General features: G+C 34.9%; 1 protein-coding gene across 1 annotated transcript in view; it reads right to left on the bottom strand.

The window, feature by feature from the left end:
• pum (pumilio) overlaps positions 1-15424 on the bottom strand; it is a 415697-nt gene that overhangs the window by 24539 nt on the left and 375734 nt on the right. Inside the window, exon 17 of the mRNA XM_090386283.1 lies at positions 12524-12771. Coding sequence (XP_090242409.1) covers positions 12524-12771 — 248 coding nt within the window. The remainder of the gene's footprint in view (positions 1-12523; positions 12772-15424) is intronic.

Genomic DNA, 15424 nt, shown 5'->3' with positions numbered 1-15424 from the left:
CTTGCCTCAGTTCCTTCAAAAAAATTGACTAATGTGTCCTTTGCACCTTGAGCTTGTGGGCACTGATTTTGATTCACTTTCAATTGTCATCATATCATCATCAAAATCACAGTTGTTATTGTCTTTGTTGAGCACAGAATGCACAATGTCTCTCCGTAGGAAGACCACTAGTTAACAAGTTGTCATCGACTCGCACAAATTCACCGATGTTATCTGTATTAAAACCTACAATGTTGTTACGTAGCAACCATTCGGATAATGGTAAGTTGTTTTCTTCTTTTCCGTCTTCTTCATCTACAACTGAAATTTCATTTGAATTTAATTTCGATTTCTTGAAGCAATTCAATATGGTTGTCAAAGTAACGTTGTTCCACACATCATTCAATAAATTTATATAATCCAATATCGATATGGACTTTGTAAGTTTCTGTTCTCTGACTGTTTTTACGTTTGTGAAAAACCCAGGTTTTAATGATTTTCTGATAACAAACGTTTTTTTTTTAAAATCAGTTTCTGTCATATTTGCGCATTGCCATATTTGTCATATTTCTGTCATATTTGCCCTTTGAACTTAAGTGTATTGTCAGGTGTCAAATTAAAAAAAAGTCCTGTTTCATTGGCGTTGTAGTAATAAAGGCATGTGAAGCAAGAAAGCAAGTGTAGTATGTTATGTAGCATCAGCAAAAAAAACTTCAAACAACCATTCCCTCCTCTAAAAGTTTGTCCTAGTCCTCACTGAATTTATTTAAGCTATCAACTTCCACAACGACGGATGGAAGTTTGTTCCAGCAATTAATCACCCATTGGCTAAAGGCAAATTTCCACACATCTATTTTACAACTGTCTTCCTCAATTTGAATTTATGTCCTCTCAGGTTCGTAATCTGAGCAAGCGGAAGAATCTCATCAGAATTCAGCATGCTCAACCCATTCAAAGCCCTGGTAAGAGAACCCCTTTGCTGCCCTTCTCTGTACATGTTTAAGCAACTCTACATCCTTCCTCCCAGACGTGTACGCAGTACTCAAAAGTGTGGCCTGACCATTGCCTTATACAAATCAATAATCACCTTTTCCATGCTAGCAAAATTCCTGTATATCATTGACAATACTCCATGACCTGCTCTGGCAGTCTGCCTGCATTGCTCAGAAAACTTCATATCTGACTGCACAATCGCACCCAGGTCTTTTTCATTTTCCACCACCCTAAGTTTAGTACCACACAATTGGTACGTTCATCTGGAGTTACTTCTACCCATATGCAATAGCACAACTGCTATAGATGTCTTTGTCATTGAAATATTTCCTGATTTCTGACCAAACACGGTCAATTCATTCATTTGCTATTATTGAATCTGCAGATCAAGATTCTCCAATAATTTTTACATAAACGATGTTATGTTTGTTTTTAAATTGACCTAGCCAACCGTTGTTGCACACAAACTCTTCTCGTCCAAATTGTTCAGCAAATTTTTCCGCTTGAGCATTCAAGATAATCTATTGAAAATCCAGCACTTCTGTGCGGTGAACCATTGAAGCAATGCTTCCTCAACGTTTGTACTTTCTAAAAAAAATTTTTTCCCCCCCAGTTCTGTTCTTTTCCTGTGCTGATATTTAAACATCTTTATTCTTCCACAATGTTGATACACTTGAAGAGGACAAAGTAAAGTTTTTACACGCTTCAACATTTTTTGGATCACGTTCTAACTCGCGAATAATTTCAACTTTTCACGAATCGAGACACTTTCTTTTGTTTGTTTGTTATTTGGTTTTTAGGAGCATTAGCAACTAAGGCCATATTGCTCTGGGAATATGCGGTGGTCATTCCCTGACCTTTCCGAATCCTCCGTATTTGGTGGTTCTTTTGTTAGTAGACATGTTTCCGAAGGAAAGGTTCGTTTCTAACTGATTTTACTTTAAAATGATGAAGTGATCTGCGTACAAAGTTCCTAGAAATCCCAAAAGGCATGCAGCGTTCCTAGAAGTCCCGAAATAAATTTATGGTGCAGTGAATACAAGACGATCTGTTTTTTTTTTTTTTTTTTGTTATTTGGGTTTTTTTTAGGAGCATTAGCAACTAAGGCCATATCGCTCCGGGGATATGCGGTGGTCATTCCCTGACCTTTCCACATCCTCCGTATTTGGTAGTCACAAGACAATCTATAAATCATAAAGCTCTAAGTCGCCCTTTCCATTTTAGTCTATTCCAAGAATTGGGTTTTTTAGACTACCCGAGTAATTAAGAACGTTTGCATAGTTACCAAAATTTGTTCGGTATATCCATGTAGTACGCGCGTTATAACAGTGAGCAATTATACGTGAATACGTGTAAATTAAAATCATTATGGCTTTTTGCTCGTTACAGCCATGATCTCGTTATTTCTGTGCTCGTTATAATCAAGTTCGACATTTCATATTGTTACATGTATGCAAAATTCACTTGGAGCCATCCTAGATAATTAAACAACATCTGAATTTAATGGGGGAAAAATGAGAATTGCTATAGATTTCAAATATCCAAAATTAATTCATGGAGCTGTTCCATCACGATTTCCAAACTATTTGTCTTCACAGGCATTTACAAGAGACAGTCCTGAAAAGAAGAAGCGAAGATTAGAAGGGAAAAAAAAAAAAAATTTTTGGAAGGCCTTAGAAATTGTATTAAGAGTAAATATGATTATGAAAAGGCTTGAGAATTTCACACTTTCCCACAACTAACAGAGCGCCCGAATAGACATACAATACCTGAATGCTGGCAAGTCATTTCAAAAAACAAAACAAATTTTTGTGTTTTTATATTTAATATTTCAACCAGCACCTTCCATTGCCTATTCAGTCGTGATTAGTGAAGATTTGATGTTGTCAGTATTTGTACAGAGTGCTGAAATTAATAATTTAGGCAAGTCAAAGTCACTAGAACTTCCTATGAAGGTGAATAATTTTGATCAGATTACTGACATCTTAGAACAGATACCAATAATAGCCGACAGCAGTGATGTTAATGATATTTCTTTTATTTTAAACGCTGCTTGTAGTTTACTGAATTCAATTGAAGGAGACATTAATAGCAAGAGAGCATCAGTGTTTAAATTCATGTGCGAATAACTGCATTTGTTACAATGTGAAAAGAATGCATACAGATATTCCACCGAAGTATTAATATTTTCATTTTTAGTGTTTTCGATATCTCCACATGCCTACAAATTTCTACAGCATTCTGCATTCCTACTTCTCCCTTATCCAAGTACTATTCGTAGGCTCTGCTCTTCTCTAAATGCAAAAATTCCAGATGACTAGTGAGAGAATAATTTTCTGGTGTATGATAAACAGAAATTGGCCTTTTTAAATTCTTCAGAATGCAAAATTAGTTTAATGATCAGTGAAATTCGTCTGAAACTTTATATTGATTACAAAGGTGGAAGCATACTGGGGAATTCTTTTGATAGTACTGATGCATCTACAAGTGCTTATGTATTTATGATTCAAAGCTTTTTGTCAAATAATAATCTGAGATGTCATTTAAATTTTATACGAGAAAAAAAAAAAATTACATTCTGTTTCGAAAAAAATTGGTTTTAATGTTGTAGCAATTCTAACCGATAACAATTCAATTAATAGAAAATGTATTCACTATTTACAAATCCTCCACAGTTGACTATTGTTTATCCTATCCCGTTGATCCTTCACATCCTTTGAATTTATTTAAACTGTCAGTCTCAACTACCTGCAAGGGCAACTTGTTCCAGCAATCAATGACTCACTGGAGTCATTGATTGCTGGAACATCCCCCTTTTTTGTTTTAGATGCAGTTCATATTTTGAAATGTATTAGCAATAACTAGTTAAATCAGCATCAATTTGATAAAAAAATTTATTATCCATCTTTTGAAGATGCAGAACATCTTTGTACAGCTTAACTATCTTGCCTAAAAGCATTGCATTCCATGGAAACTGAAAAATCTTTGAAATGTGGTTACAACTTAACATTGAAGGCTTTGAATCCCTCAAGTGTGGAGAGAAAAAGTATAAAACTTGTTATGCAGATTTTCAATGAACGTGTCATTAATAGCCTTATTCTTTTAGGTCCAAAAAGAAATCTACCGTCGATTTCATTAGAATTGTTTTAACATAGTGGTATATAGTAGACCTCCACAATTGAATGGTCAGGAGTGGGAGTGCAGCAGCACATGCTCTTTGAGTTGACCAGGGTTCAAGCCCCCGACTGCTAAATACAGTTGATCTGCCAACCCGCACTGGACCAGTATGGTACATTGAGGAGGCAATGAACAAGAACCATTGAGGAGGCAATCCTTCCTGCAGTGGTATTTAGTGAATATGAAAATGCCCTTAAAGGGACAAAGATTAAAAAACCATTGCCAAGATCCCTTAATTAAAAATCATGAAAATGTTATTTTTCTAAATAAATTTATTGATTGGTCAGATAGATGGGAACTACTAGTCTAACATTAGTACAGGTTTTTTAATAAGAGAGAGACACATTGCTTTGAAGCATATAATTTACACATTACTTGAAATTACAAAATTGTTTTTCCAGAATTAAACATGAGTTATTTTCTTACAGGAAAATTTCAAACAGACACCTTAGAGGAAAGATTTGGTCATTACAGACAATTATCTGGTTCAGTATATCATTTGTCTTTATGGCAAGTTTGAGAATGAAATGAAATTAAGAATATGTTCTGTATTATCTTTAACTTTAAAAATCAAACACGTTTGGCAACTTTGCAATTAATGTCAGCACAAATGCATTTCAGAAAAGTCTTGTTGAAGCAGGAACGGAGGCTAATACATTCATATTGTTTTCTCACATTACCATCACAGAAAGCGTTTAATAAAAGAAAAAGATTACATGCAACTCTTAGTTTATCTTGCTGGACATGCTGCATATGTTGTTATCAAAAGATATAGCTGTGAGGAATGCAAACTTATTTTAACAGTGAGCAAACCATTACCTACTGGTGGCCAATATGAACTAATTCAAAACATGGATATATGACTGTTATACCCTGAATCAAACATAATTACTGTTGCTGTACGTTGTTATATATTATTTCAAAAATATTATATCGTTAAAAGCCCTAGAGAACAAATTCAAATTTCTTCAAAACTGTTGAATTTTCTTTGAATGATGTTTGCAAAAATGATAATTTTGGAGAAATAATTTTAAAGTTGCTAATTAATACCATTATCAATATTTTTAAAAAGAAAAATTATGTATTAAAAGCAACACATAAACAAACTTCAAACATTGAAAAAGAGTTTTTTTTTTTTTTTTTTGGTAGTTGTTGGCGCATCGGCTTCTGTGGCCATAGTGCACCTCCCAAGGTTTTTGCAGTACTCTGATCCGAGCTTGAGGCGGGATTCGAACCCATGACCTTTGGGTTGCCAGGCAGGCACTTTATGGCTAGCCCGGTCGGCCAAAAAAAAAAGAGAGAGCTAAATTTAAAGTAAAATAATTTTTGTTCAACTATAGTAATCAAATTATTAGATTTAATGAATAAATGTATGTATACATTAGTTGGATTACAAATTACATGTAAAACATTCAAAATGTAATAAAACAATTAACTATAAAATGTGCTGTCTTAATTTTTTTCAGAATGTTATGATTTAAAAAAAAAATTTCACACTCACTGAAGTATCAAAAGTGTAATTTTTTTATTTATTTATTTATTTTTGTATTGACCCTTGCAACATACATTAGCTTTCCATTATGCACAGAAAATAAAGTAGATTTACATTCAACTGTTGCTTTCACTTTTCTCAATTCTGTGCAGTGATGTAGCCAAACACACAGTGATAGGGCTTTATCTATTGGTGGCGTTGGTTTAACCTGGTGATGGTGGCAGGTCACTTGAAAGGTGACCTTCAAAAATAACATTCCTTTGTTAACCATTAACCAATGGCTTTAAGTCTAAAATTTTTTAGACTTAAAAGTTTAAGGCAATTTCTGTACAAAATTAAGGTTTTTGTACAGAAATTGCATGTGAGAACTAGTCAGGAGACCTGCCATCATCTTTTGAACTATTCAGCTATTTGCTTTAACAGTGGTGTGCTACTGGGCAAGTATTGACTCTATGTTTCCTTATACAGGGGATCCTCGTTATCTGAGGATAACTGGTTCCAGAAAATTACACTTAAAACGGAGACCACAATTTTGGTAATGTTTATTTAAATAAGACTAAATGCAACTAGGCATAATATTTTAAGATTCTATATCTATATAATATCAGTGTAGATACACCATAGACAACTCTTAAAGAAAAACTATGGTAGTAATGTGATTTCATCTATATCTCATATTGTGTTCATTCTTCACAATGAGTTGCCTATGTATTACACTACCTCGAATAAGTAACGCTTCACTTGCAATACCAGGGTATCTGCCCACCCACCAATGAAAAGCCAACTAGCTTTGAAACAGTGCTGTCTGGGTGGTGCCACCCACTGAGAATAAGTAACAATAGTCTTCTCTATTAGTGATGCATTACTTATTCGAGGTAGTGCAATACACGGGCAACTTGTGAGGGATGAGCACAATATGAGATACAGATGAAATTATGCCTTTCACACTACTACCGTAGTTTTTCTTTAAGAGTTGTCTCTGGTGTATCTACATATATAGTAATGTTTATTATGTACTTGTACATAGTAAAAAATGGATGAACTGAAAAATGAGAAAATTATTTTATTAGACATTTTTTATTTTAATATGTTGTACAATGTGAGGTTAAGTAAAGTTTATTGAAGTTACACTATTTTTCAGTTGTACAAATAAAGAATGAACCCAGAGTTGTTTGTGTTTTTTTTTTTGTGAGCAAACCAAACCATTACCTACCGTATCTTTTCAGATAAAATTGTGTCGCAGCATTTAGTTATGTCTTTAACTTCGCGCTTAACTTTTGTTGCATGATCATGAAGAAGATCATTCTAACAAAAAATATTCAAGTGTTTGGTCAATTTTCTCAAGGGAAAAATCTTTCAATTCTTTAATTTTCAAATCCTCGTAATCAAATGCCCCCCCCCCCCCTCCCTAGTTACTTTTCTTCTTTGTATAGTTCAAAACATTTTCTAGCTGATTTTTGAAGGAATGAGTGGTTTTCAATATAGTTTCAAATTTCCCATGCCAAATTTGAAATAACCTGAAAACAGAAGTAGCTTATAACAGTATTAAATATTTATTTTTTAAATTTTTTAATATTTATATACAAAATAAGCAGAAATATATTTGCAAGCACATATTTGAAATTTAAGACTTTTAAACTGAAAAATGAAAAATAAGAGACTGATGTTTCTAATTTTATATCTAAGTATTTTTTATTTTGAAATTAATAGATGCAAAACATCTCAGGTGTTCTTTTAGCAGCATGGTGTACAGGTAAATCAATAAATGGAAATTAGTGAGAAAATAAGCACTGCAAACCTGTGTAGAATGTAATCTGTCTTTTGATTACAGATTATTCTCAGATGTTTTCTGGTACTTTCTATACCACTTCTGAAGTAATTGTAATGGCATATTATAGTAATGTTTTATTGTGGTACTTAATTACACAGAATTGTTATTTTAATTACATATTTCTCACTTTTGACCTTACTTTTAATATTTTAAAATTCTCTACTATTTCTAAATTGATCTTGCAGTTGGGGAGGGCTACATAAGATTTTCCAACATTCTGTACAAACAAAAAAGTTGGGCTGAGTATTACTGGAAACGCTTCCCTCCTCAGAGAAATTTTCATGAATGCATGTGAAGGATGAGATCAGTGAACTTTTCGATGTGACATTTTGTGATGCCACTCGTATAGCAGATGATTGATGCAGTTGGAGGAATTTGTTGGTGGGCCACAACACTCCTGAGGGAACTATATAACTTGAAGAAGATGTGAAAAAATTGCCTTGCATAATTTCACCTTCAAATTCAAGTACTGGGGAAAATATAACATGACATACTAACCATATGGCCACATAGATTATATTAGATGAATTTACAATTTCCACAATTATTTAAACACCGTACTTACACCCTTGTTCTTCAGACTATCAAAGACATTCCCTCAGGTATAAAAGCAGGGCATGCTACCTGGGAGTCCTACACTCATAGAATTGATATTCAGGTGACACATGAGTCAAGAGGACCAAATTTTGGCGAAGTCCAGTTACTCAGCAACAACAGAAACAGCAGATCTATGAGACAGAGTGGAGAGACTATGTAAGAAATGGTCATTAATTAACCTAACTGCCCTCTTTTGCTTGCACTGTCACAATGGTGGGACTGTTAGTAACCCTGGATTTACTAAGGTTTCCTAAGTTTGAGAAACCTTGTCTTACGCAAACAGCTTAATCATATTAAATATCCACCATTAATTCCTTAAATGTTGGTCTCAGGTAATTCTCCAATGGAGCAAAGATAACTTAGTTAATTTCAATCCTCTTCTAAAACTCAGCCTTGTCTCACTACTACGAATATGGCGATAGTATTGGCAGTGAAATGCTCCTGTATAAAATCTAAAATTTGGGATTCTATACCCCACAGAGGATTCTTCTGTTTCTATGCTTATCTTCTCTGACACTCAGACTTCGAAGTGCTCTCTCTCTCTCTCAGCATAAGCACATCACAAATACTGCCTCCTCTGCATCTGTATCTAAAAAAACTCAGTGTTATATTTCACTCTTGGCATTACTTTTCTTCTAAACAGTCACTCACTCTGTACAAATCTCAAATCCCCCAAACCATGGAATACTGTTCCCACATATGGAGCTGTGCAACATTACCTCCCTCTCCCTCCCAGGGTTCTAGACTCCACTGAAAAGAGGGCAGTTAGTTTAATTAATGACCATTTCTTACAAAGTCTCTCCACTCTGTTTCGTAGATCTGCTGTTTCTGCTGCACGCCTCTTCCTATAGACACTGTTCTTCTTAATTGGCTTTATAATTTCTTCTCTCTCTCTTCCTAACCAGTACACACATGCCACTACCAGTCAGCATCCTTTTACAATCCAACATCAAACTCAAAGAACTAACTTTTCTTCTTCCTCATTTATTCCTTCAACTTGTTTTCTGAAACAACCTCCCTTCACACCTATTTCCTGCAAATTACAATATACAGAAATTCACATCAAATGTCAACAAGTATCTTTCATCTTCTTAACCTTCAAACCACACATACTAAGTACTATAGATACTTAGTACCATGAATAAGAATAGCATGACACATCCACAATTGCATACTTGTAGCATTAGAACATAATAAAAAGGCAAGATATGTTTCCTGACCTAATGTCTTAATGTGAGCACTTAAAAGAATCACCAATAATTTGCAAAGAGGTGTGTTTGAAGTAAATGCTTAACGAAAGAATTCCATTTGTTGTTGTTATCAATTTTTCAGTTTCTTACAAATGAAACACATCATAAAATATTGTTTATACTCTGGCACAACAACCAGGCCAGAGGAGGTTACAATAAATCATGAATATGATCATTCAAAGAGTGTATGCTACTGCATTCTTGCCCCTGATCACTCAGCTATGTCAGGCCTTAGGAATATGGTCACAAAAGTAAAGACAACCCAGTTTGATGACAAGATTATTAATAAGATCTATCACCAAGTAATCCAGACAGACATTCTCCAGCCATATAAAACTGAAAATAAATAAACACAGAAAGCCCTGAGATAGCTTAAGAAGTAAGGGCATACAAATTCAAATACATATATGGATGATCAGCTTGCTATGCTGTTCTTTTTGAGAAGACTAAAAACATGCTCACATTCTGCATTGCTGCATGGAGCAATGAGAATGAACAAAACATTATGAATGAATGAACAAATTAAATTTTAGATGTTTTATCATACTTTATAATTTCATCCACTCCGACTCCACTCCACCAACTTTAACAATCAGGATATAGATATGATTTCCCAGATTCTGATTCTGTCCCCACCTACAGTTTTGTTCAATTATGCAATACTGGCTATTAAAAATGTGTATTTTCTGGACTTTCCCCACCCCACCAAAGAGCTTGCAAATATTCATTTAATAAATTGAATGAAAAAGAGTGATATCAAACTGCATAAAATGTTATGGCTGCAGTTTTGGTGGATTCTGTTACTTTTGAATTTACTGTCTTTCGAGGAGCATTAAATGGAATGATTGCTCGCATGTACCTAGTTAGAGTGGATGTGTCCAGAGGAACTGATATATCTATTTGGACACCAAATAACTGAAAATATAGAGCAATTATGACACATATACTTTGATAATTTTTGGATTATTTGTTTTCTTTCTTCTGAGTATGTTTCTTTTCTGCTTTATATTTCTGGATCGTCGTCATCCCCCCCCTTCCACAGTTTTCATGTTTTGGGCAGTGAAGGGATTTGGAATGTGCAATCAGATTGATTATTCTCCTTGGATTTGCAAGTATGACACATTGTCTTACCTCGATATAAACTTGGGGAGTGGTCATATTTTTGACACTTGTAGCACCTAATGAGGTTTGGGATATCTGGGCAGATACAGCAATGGAGATATTCTGCTTTCACTACTTTGGTGGCAAGTTTGTAGCACAAAATGTGAGAATATTGCTCCTCTTTGCTTGAATAACTTTTTGTTCTTGCAGATCTTGGACAATATCCTCCTTTGATAATTAATAGATCCCATTATCACATCACTCCCTTGGAGGTGTTTAGAGTAGCATGGGGAGTAACTTTTATCAGGCAATTGCCAAAGGTTGCTGCCTTTAGCAACCTTTCAGAATGTGTTTGGTTGACTATTCTCTATCTGGAGGCTGCCAGGTTTAGGTCACTTTACTGTTTCTGGTGAACTTGCAGCAATTAAATGCATGTCTGAAAGGGAATTTACTCAGATTGGTGGCACCTCCGTAGCCAGGAGTGGCAGTGTGTAGCATACGCTTCTTGATTAGATCGGGGTTCGAGCCCATGACCACCAAATACGGAGGATGCGGGAAAGGCCTTAGTTGCTAATGCTCCTTAAAAAAAAAAAAAAAAAAAAAAAAAAAAAACCCCAAATAACAAAAAATAAAATAAAATAAATTACTCAGATTGGTATGGAAGTGAGTGCAGAATGAGAAATACTGGAATATTCAATGCTAAAAATGCATTATCTCTTGGTTAGAGACATCAAAAACTGACCATAACCATGTCATGTCATGGGCAATTTTTGATGTCCAGTCGAGAGCTTGTCAGTTATAAAGGTGGAAAGACACATTCCTGCTGCTCTCTAGTCCTTGGGATTAATTTGTCTGCTCAGGTTTCTAGCCTCACCACATGGAGGTAGGATCAATGCTCACCAGTGACCAAGGAACGTTAGTTGAGTTTGTGGTTACGTGGGAAAAAAAAAAAAAAAAAAAAAAAAAAACACAGAAAAGTAACTTTTGCCTGTTGATTATAACAAAAGAGGGTAGAACCTGATATGAAAAATATATTTTGAAAGCACTATACAGATCGCTGAAATCTACTTGTTGCCGGGGCCCTAGAGAGATATGTCTAATCCCTCTCCTTTTTCTTATCTTATTCACTAGGAATAATATTAACAAAATCCCAGTAGAGTAGTAAATAGAGTCAATCATGCTGCTGTGGCTTATTTAATCATTCTTAGGCTGGAAGTAAAGATCTAAATCACTTATATGCACATGCATGGGTTATTTGCTATATGTAAGCAAAGAGAACCAATTTTAGAGTGGCATGTTGCTCTGTTCTCTTGACTTCAACATATGACAGACTATGTTATATAACATTTAATCATTCATAATATTGATTGTAAACAGGAAAGCAATGCAAATCAGTAATAAATTAAAAATACAAAAGAGATTTATTTTTATTTTTCAATAGCAGCAGCTGGTACTTACACTGTCAGCTGCCACTAGCTAATATTGATAACTATTATATTAATTGTAACATTTTAAGTGCACATAGCCATATTACTTATAACTAGCCATATTACTTATAACTAGCAAAGAAAGTGGCAAATGTCTTATGGTTCAACATTTATTCTGTACATATTTTCTAATATGTATCAGGCAATCAGGAAGGCTTGCCAATAACATAAAATCACAGGTTTCAGGATAGGATCTGCAGTGAAGACTATATACCAGTACTTGACCATTTGACTGAAATTTTCATAAGGCAGCTGATAAAATCTGCTGCAAAAACACCAGTGCTTTTGGTTCATGTACTTATTTTTAAAATAAAAATGAAATTCACCAAGGATAAATATTGCAGGCTCACAAAAAATTTTAAACCTAAAAAACATAAAATTTTATCTTACCCATGTGGCCCAGTGTCAGATCTCAGGCTAGCTTTATAATACTGGGTGAAATGCAATAGGAAGATAAATCCATGTTTAAACCAAAGAATGATAAAAGTCACCCTATGAAAACCTGTTGGATGATTTCCTGGTTTAAGTAGTAAGGTTAAAACCCACGAACAATGGTTAGCCTACTGCTAATAAACTAATCCTGATTAATTATCAATGCATACTAATATAAATTTACCTGGCAAATTTATGCTGAGATAGCTGAAGAACTTTTCCACGAACAACAGAAACAATTTTGCTTTTGTCTTCCATGCATCCATGTTCTAATACATGCTGTACAACATAGTTGCCATACTGATCTTGTACCAGTTGCTCGGTATGTTGATGTAGTTCCTCTAAGATGGGAGCAGTTTGTTCAGGTGTGCAATGCTCCAAGATCCTCTGAATCACACGACAACCATATGGGTGAGTGGACAGTGCAAACACCTGGGAAGTACAGACCAGAAGAGCAATTTTGTATAATTAACTACACACATATAATATATATTTTAAAATTATGTGTGATTTGAAAACTTAATTCCTACCTCACATCTAGTTGTTTGACCTATTAATTTTATTAATTTATTTTTTCTATAAAACTTTCAAATTGATATCAATTAAATGCAGCTTCATCACTGATAGAGATTCTGGCATACCTGCTTTCACTAGGGTGTATTAATGTGCTTACATCACCTTTGCAATGTCTAGCTTGGACTGGAGTCACTTCAAATACATTATGTCAGATGTACAAAATGTCATGCAATATGAACACACATATATGCGTGCAATGAGTTAACAAATGATAAAGAGGAGTATTCGGACTATTCAAAATGAATTTAAATTGATTTGATAAGGAACTGTGAATTAAATCTGGTAATAATAGTACAGGAACTCCCCGACTTACGTAAGGGTTGCATTCCGCAGAACACTACGTAAGTGGGGAATTTTCCCCATGCTTGTGCAGCACTCGCAACTGTGCTCACTGAATTGACTGAATCAAAAAAGAATTGTTCGATGAACATGTAAATAGAATAATTTTTATTTTTATTAAATTTTTCATCTCATGCGCAGGAAAAATTACAAAAAAAGAGAGGAGACAGGCATAATGTCGGTAAGTTTTACCTCTCGATCATCGTTGACAGAATCGACATCTTCAGCTGATAAGTACGCTGCTTAAGAAGTTGATGAATGTGGAGATTTAGGTGGGATCGGCCGCTTTTTTCTTTTCATTGTAGATTTTTTTGTAGCAAGCAAACATATCATTCATCCCTCTGTTAACCTGTAAGAATTGTTCGCTGTCAGGATCCATTTTCTCAAACTTTGCCATTGCCGTTGCAATTTCAGGAAATGCCACTGCCATCTCTCTGGCAATGAAGCATCTCGGTGCTAATTTGGTTCATTTTGAGCTTCATCAGCATTTTCTTCTTTCACTATTGCTGCCTGCAAGTCAATGTTATTCGTTAGATAATTCCATCTCTTCTTCCTCTATTAACTCCTCCACGTCTTTGGCATCAACCTCCAACTGAAGTAGCTCTGCAATCATTACAGTCTTATCTGTAACCTCTTCATATGATTCGTCTTTTTCAAATGCTTCGTAACCTTTTAAGTGCCGTGGGCATATTTTCTTCCATGTGCCATTTAAACTTTTAGTAATTTCCGACCAGGCCTTATTAATGTTTAAGATGGCTTGGTAAATATTGTAGGATTTACAAGTCTCTCAACGTAAAATTTTTCTCATCGTCTAATGCAGACAATGCCTGAGCAAATGCTGTGCAAAAATAGTTTGCTTTTAAATTTGAAATAACACCCTGATACATAGGTTAGATGAGTGAAGTCATGTTTGGTGGTAGCAATATGACTCTCACATTCAAATTGAAATCATCTAGATGTGTATTGTCCAGGAACATTATCCAATAGAAGCTAGAAGCAAAACTGTGAAAGGAACATTGTTGTCGTTACAATATTTTTCAACCTCTGGCATGAAGCAGCATTTAAACCAATCCTCAAAGAGAGATATTGTTATCCGTGCTCTCTGGTTCGATCAGAAATGCATGGGTAGGGTGGCTTTATCGATGCCCTTAATGCACGAGGATTTCCAAAATGGTACACAGTGGTTTTAATCTGTAATCTCCCGCCGCATTAGTCCCAAGCAAGAGCATAGCCCTATCTTTTGATGCCTTGAAACCTGGCATTGTATTTTCCTCTTTGGAAATGTGTGTTCGATCCGGCATTTTTTTCCAATACAGAGCGTCTCGTCAATGTTGAAAATTTGCTGCATTGAATAGCCTCCTTCATCAATAATTTTTTCCCCCCACACATCACAAAATTTCTCTGCAGCTGCAAAATTTGCACTGGTGACTTCACCGCATACTTTAACATTGTGGAAACCAGCGCGACACTTGAACCTATTAAACCACTCGTTGCTTGCCACAAACTTGGTTGGGGTTCACCATATTCATCCTTAATATTTTTATAAATACTTGTTGCTTTTGCTTGAATGGTCATTAGACTCAGGAGCACTAGCTTCTGAATCTGATTTTCCATCCATATTATTACAGCTATTCCATCTTTGATATAGCACCCGAACGCTGTTTTGTAATCACTGTTGATCTTTTGACATGTTCTTTTATACGCGCACTGTCCTTTAAAATAGTATTCACTGTTGAAGCTGCGAGACCTAATTTCCTTGCAATAGATGACAAACTTTGTCCTGCTTCATACTTCTTAATCATTTTCATCTTCATTTCTAAATGAATTTTGTTTCATTTCCTGGCACTACAACCACATGCACTTTTCGTTGGTCACTTTCCCTTCATCATCGTAATACGTAAATAGGAATGAAGAGAGAAGTATATTATGGAAAATTTCAGTGAAGATTTCATTTCATCATAATATGGTAAAAACCCACTCAATTGTAGTCGGTATTATCACAAATGCAACAAGATCGACCTTACTACCCGTTTATAATTAGATGAACTAACAGAAAAGCCCAACAAATCGGAAAGTGCAAATTGTTTTTTTGGTTGTGACCTCCAGAAACGTGCTTTAGAAAAATACCACAAAGGCGTTCAAAATTGATTCTTATAATGGGAACGTATGA

This window comes from Mastigoproctus giganteus, chromosome 12 (genome assembly GCF_048544385.1).
Source record: "Mastigoproctus giganteus isolate SK-2022 chromosome 12, ASM4854438v1, whole genome shotgun sequence".
Classification (NCBI taxonomy): domain Eukaryota; kingdom Metazoa; phylum Arthropoda; class Arachnida; order Uropygi; family Thelyphonidae; genus Mastigoproctus; species Mastigoproctus giganteus.
The sequence above is the reverse complement of the archived record's forward strand: the minus strand, read 5'-3'. Positions and strand labels throughout refer to the sequence as shown.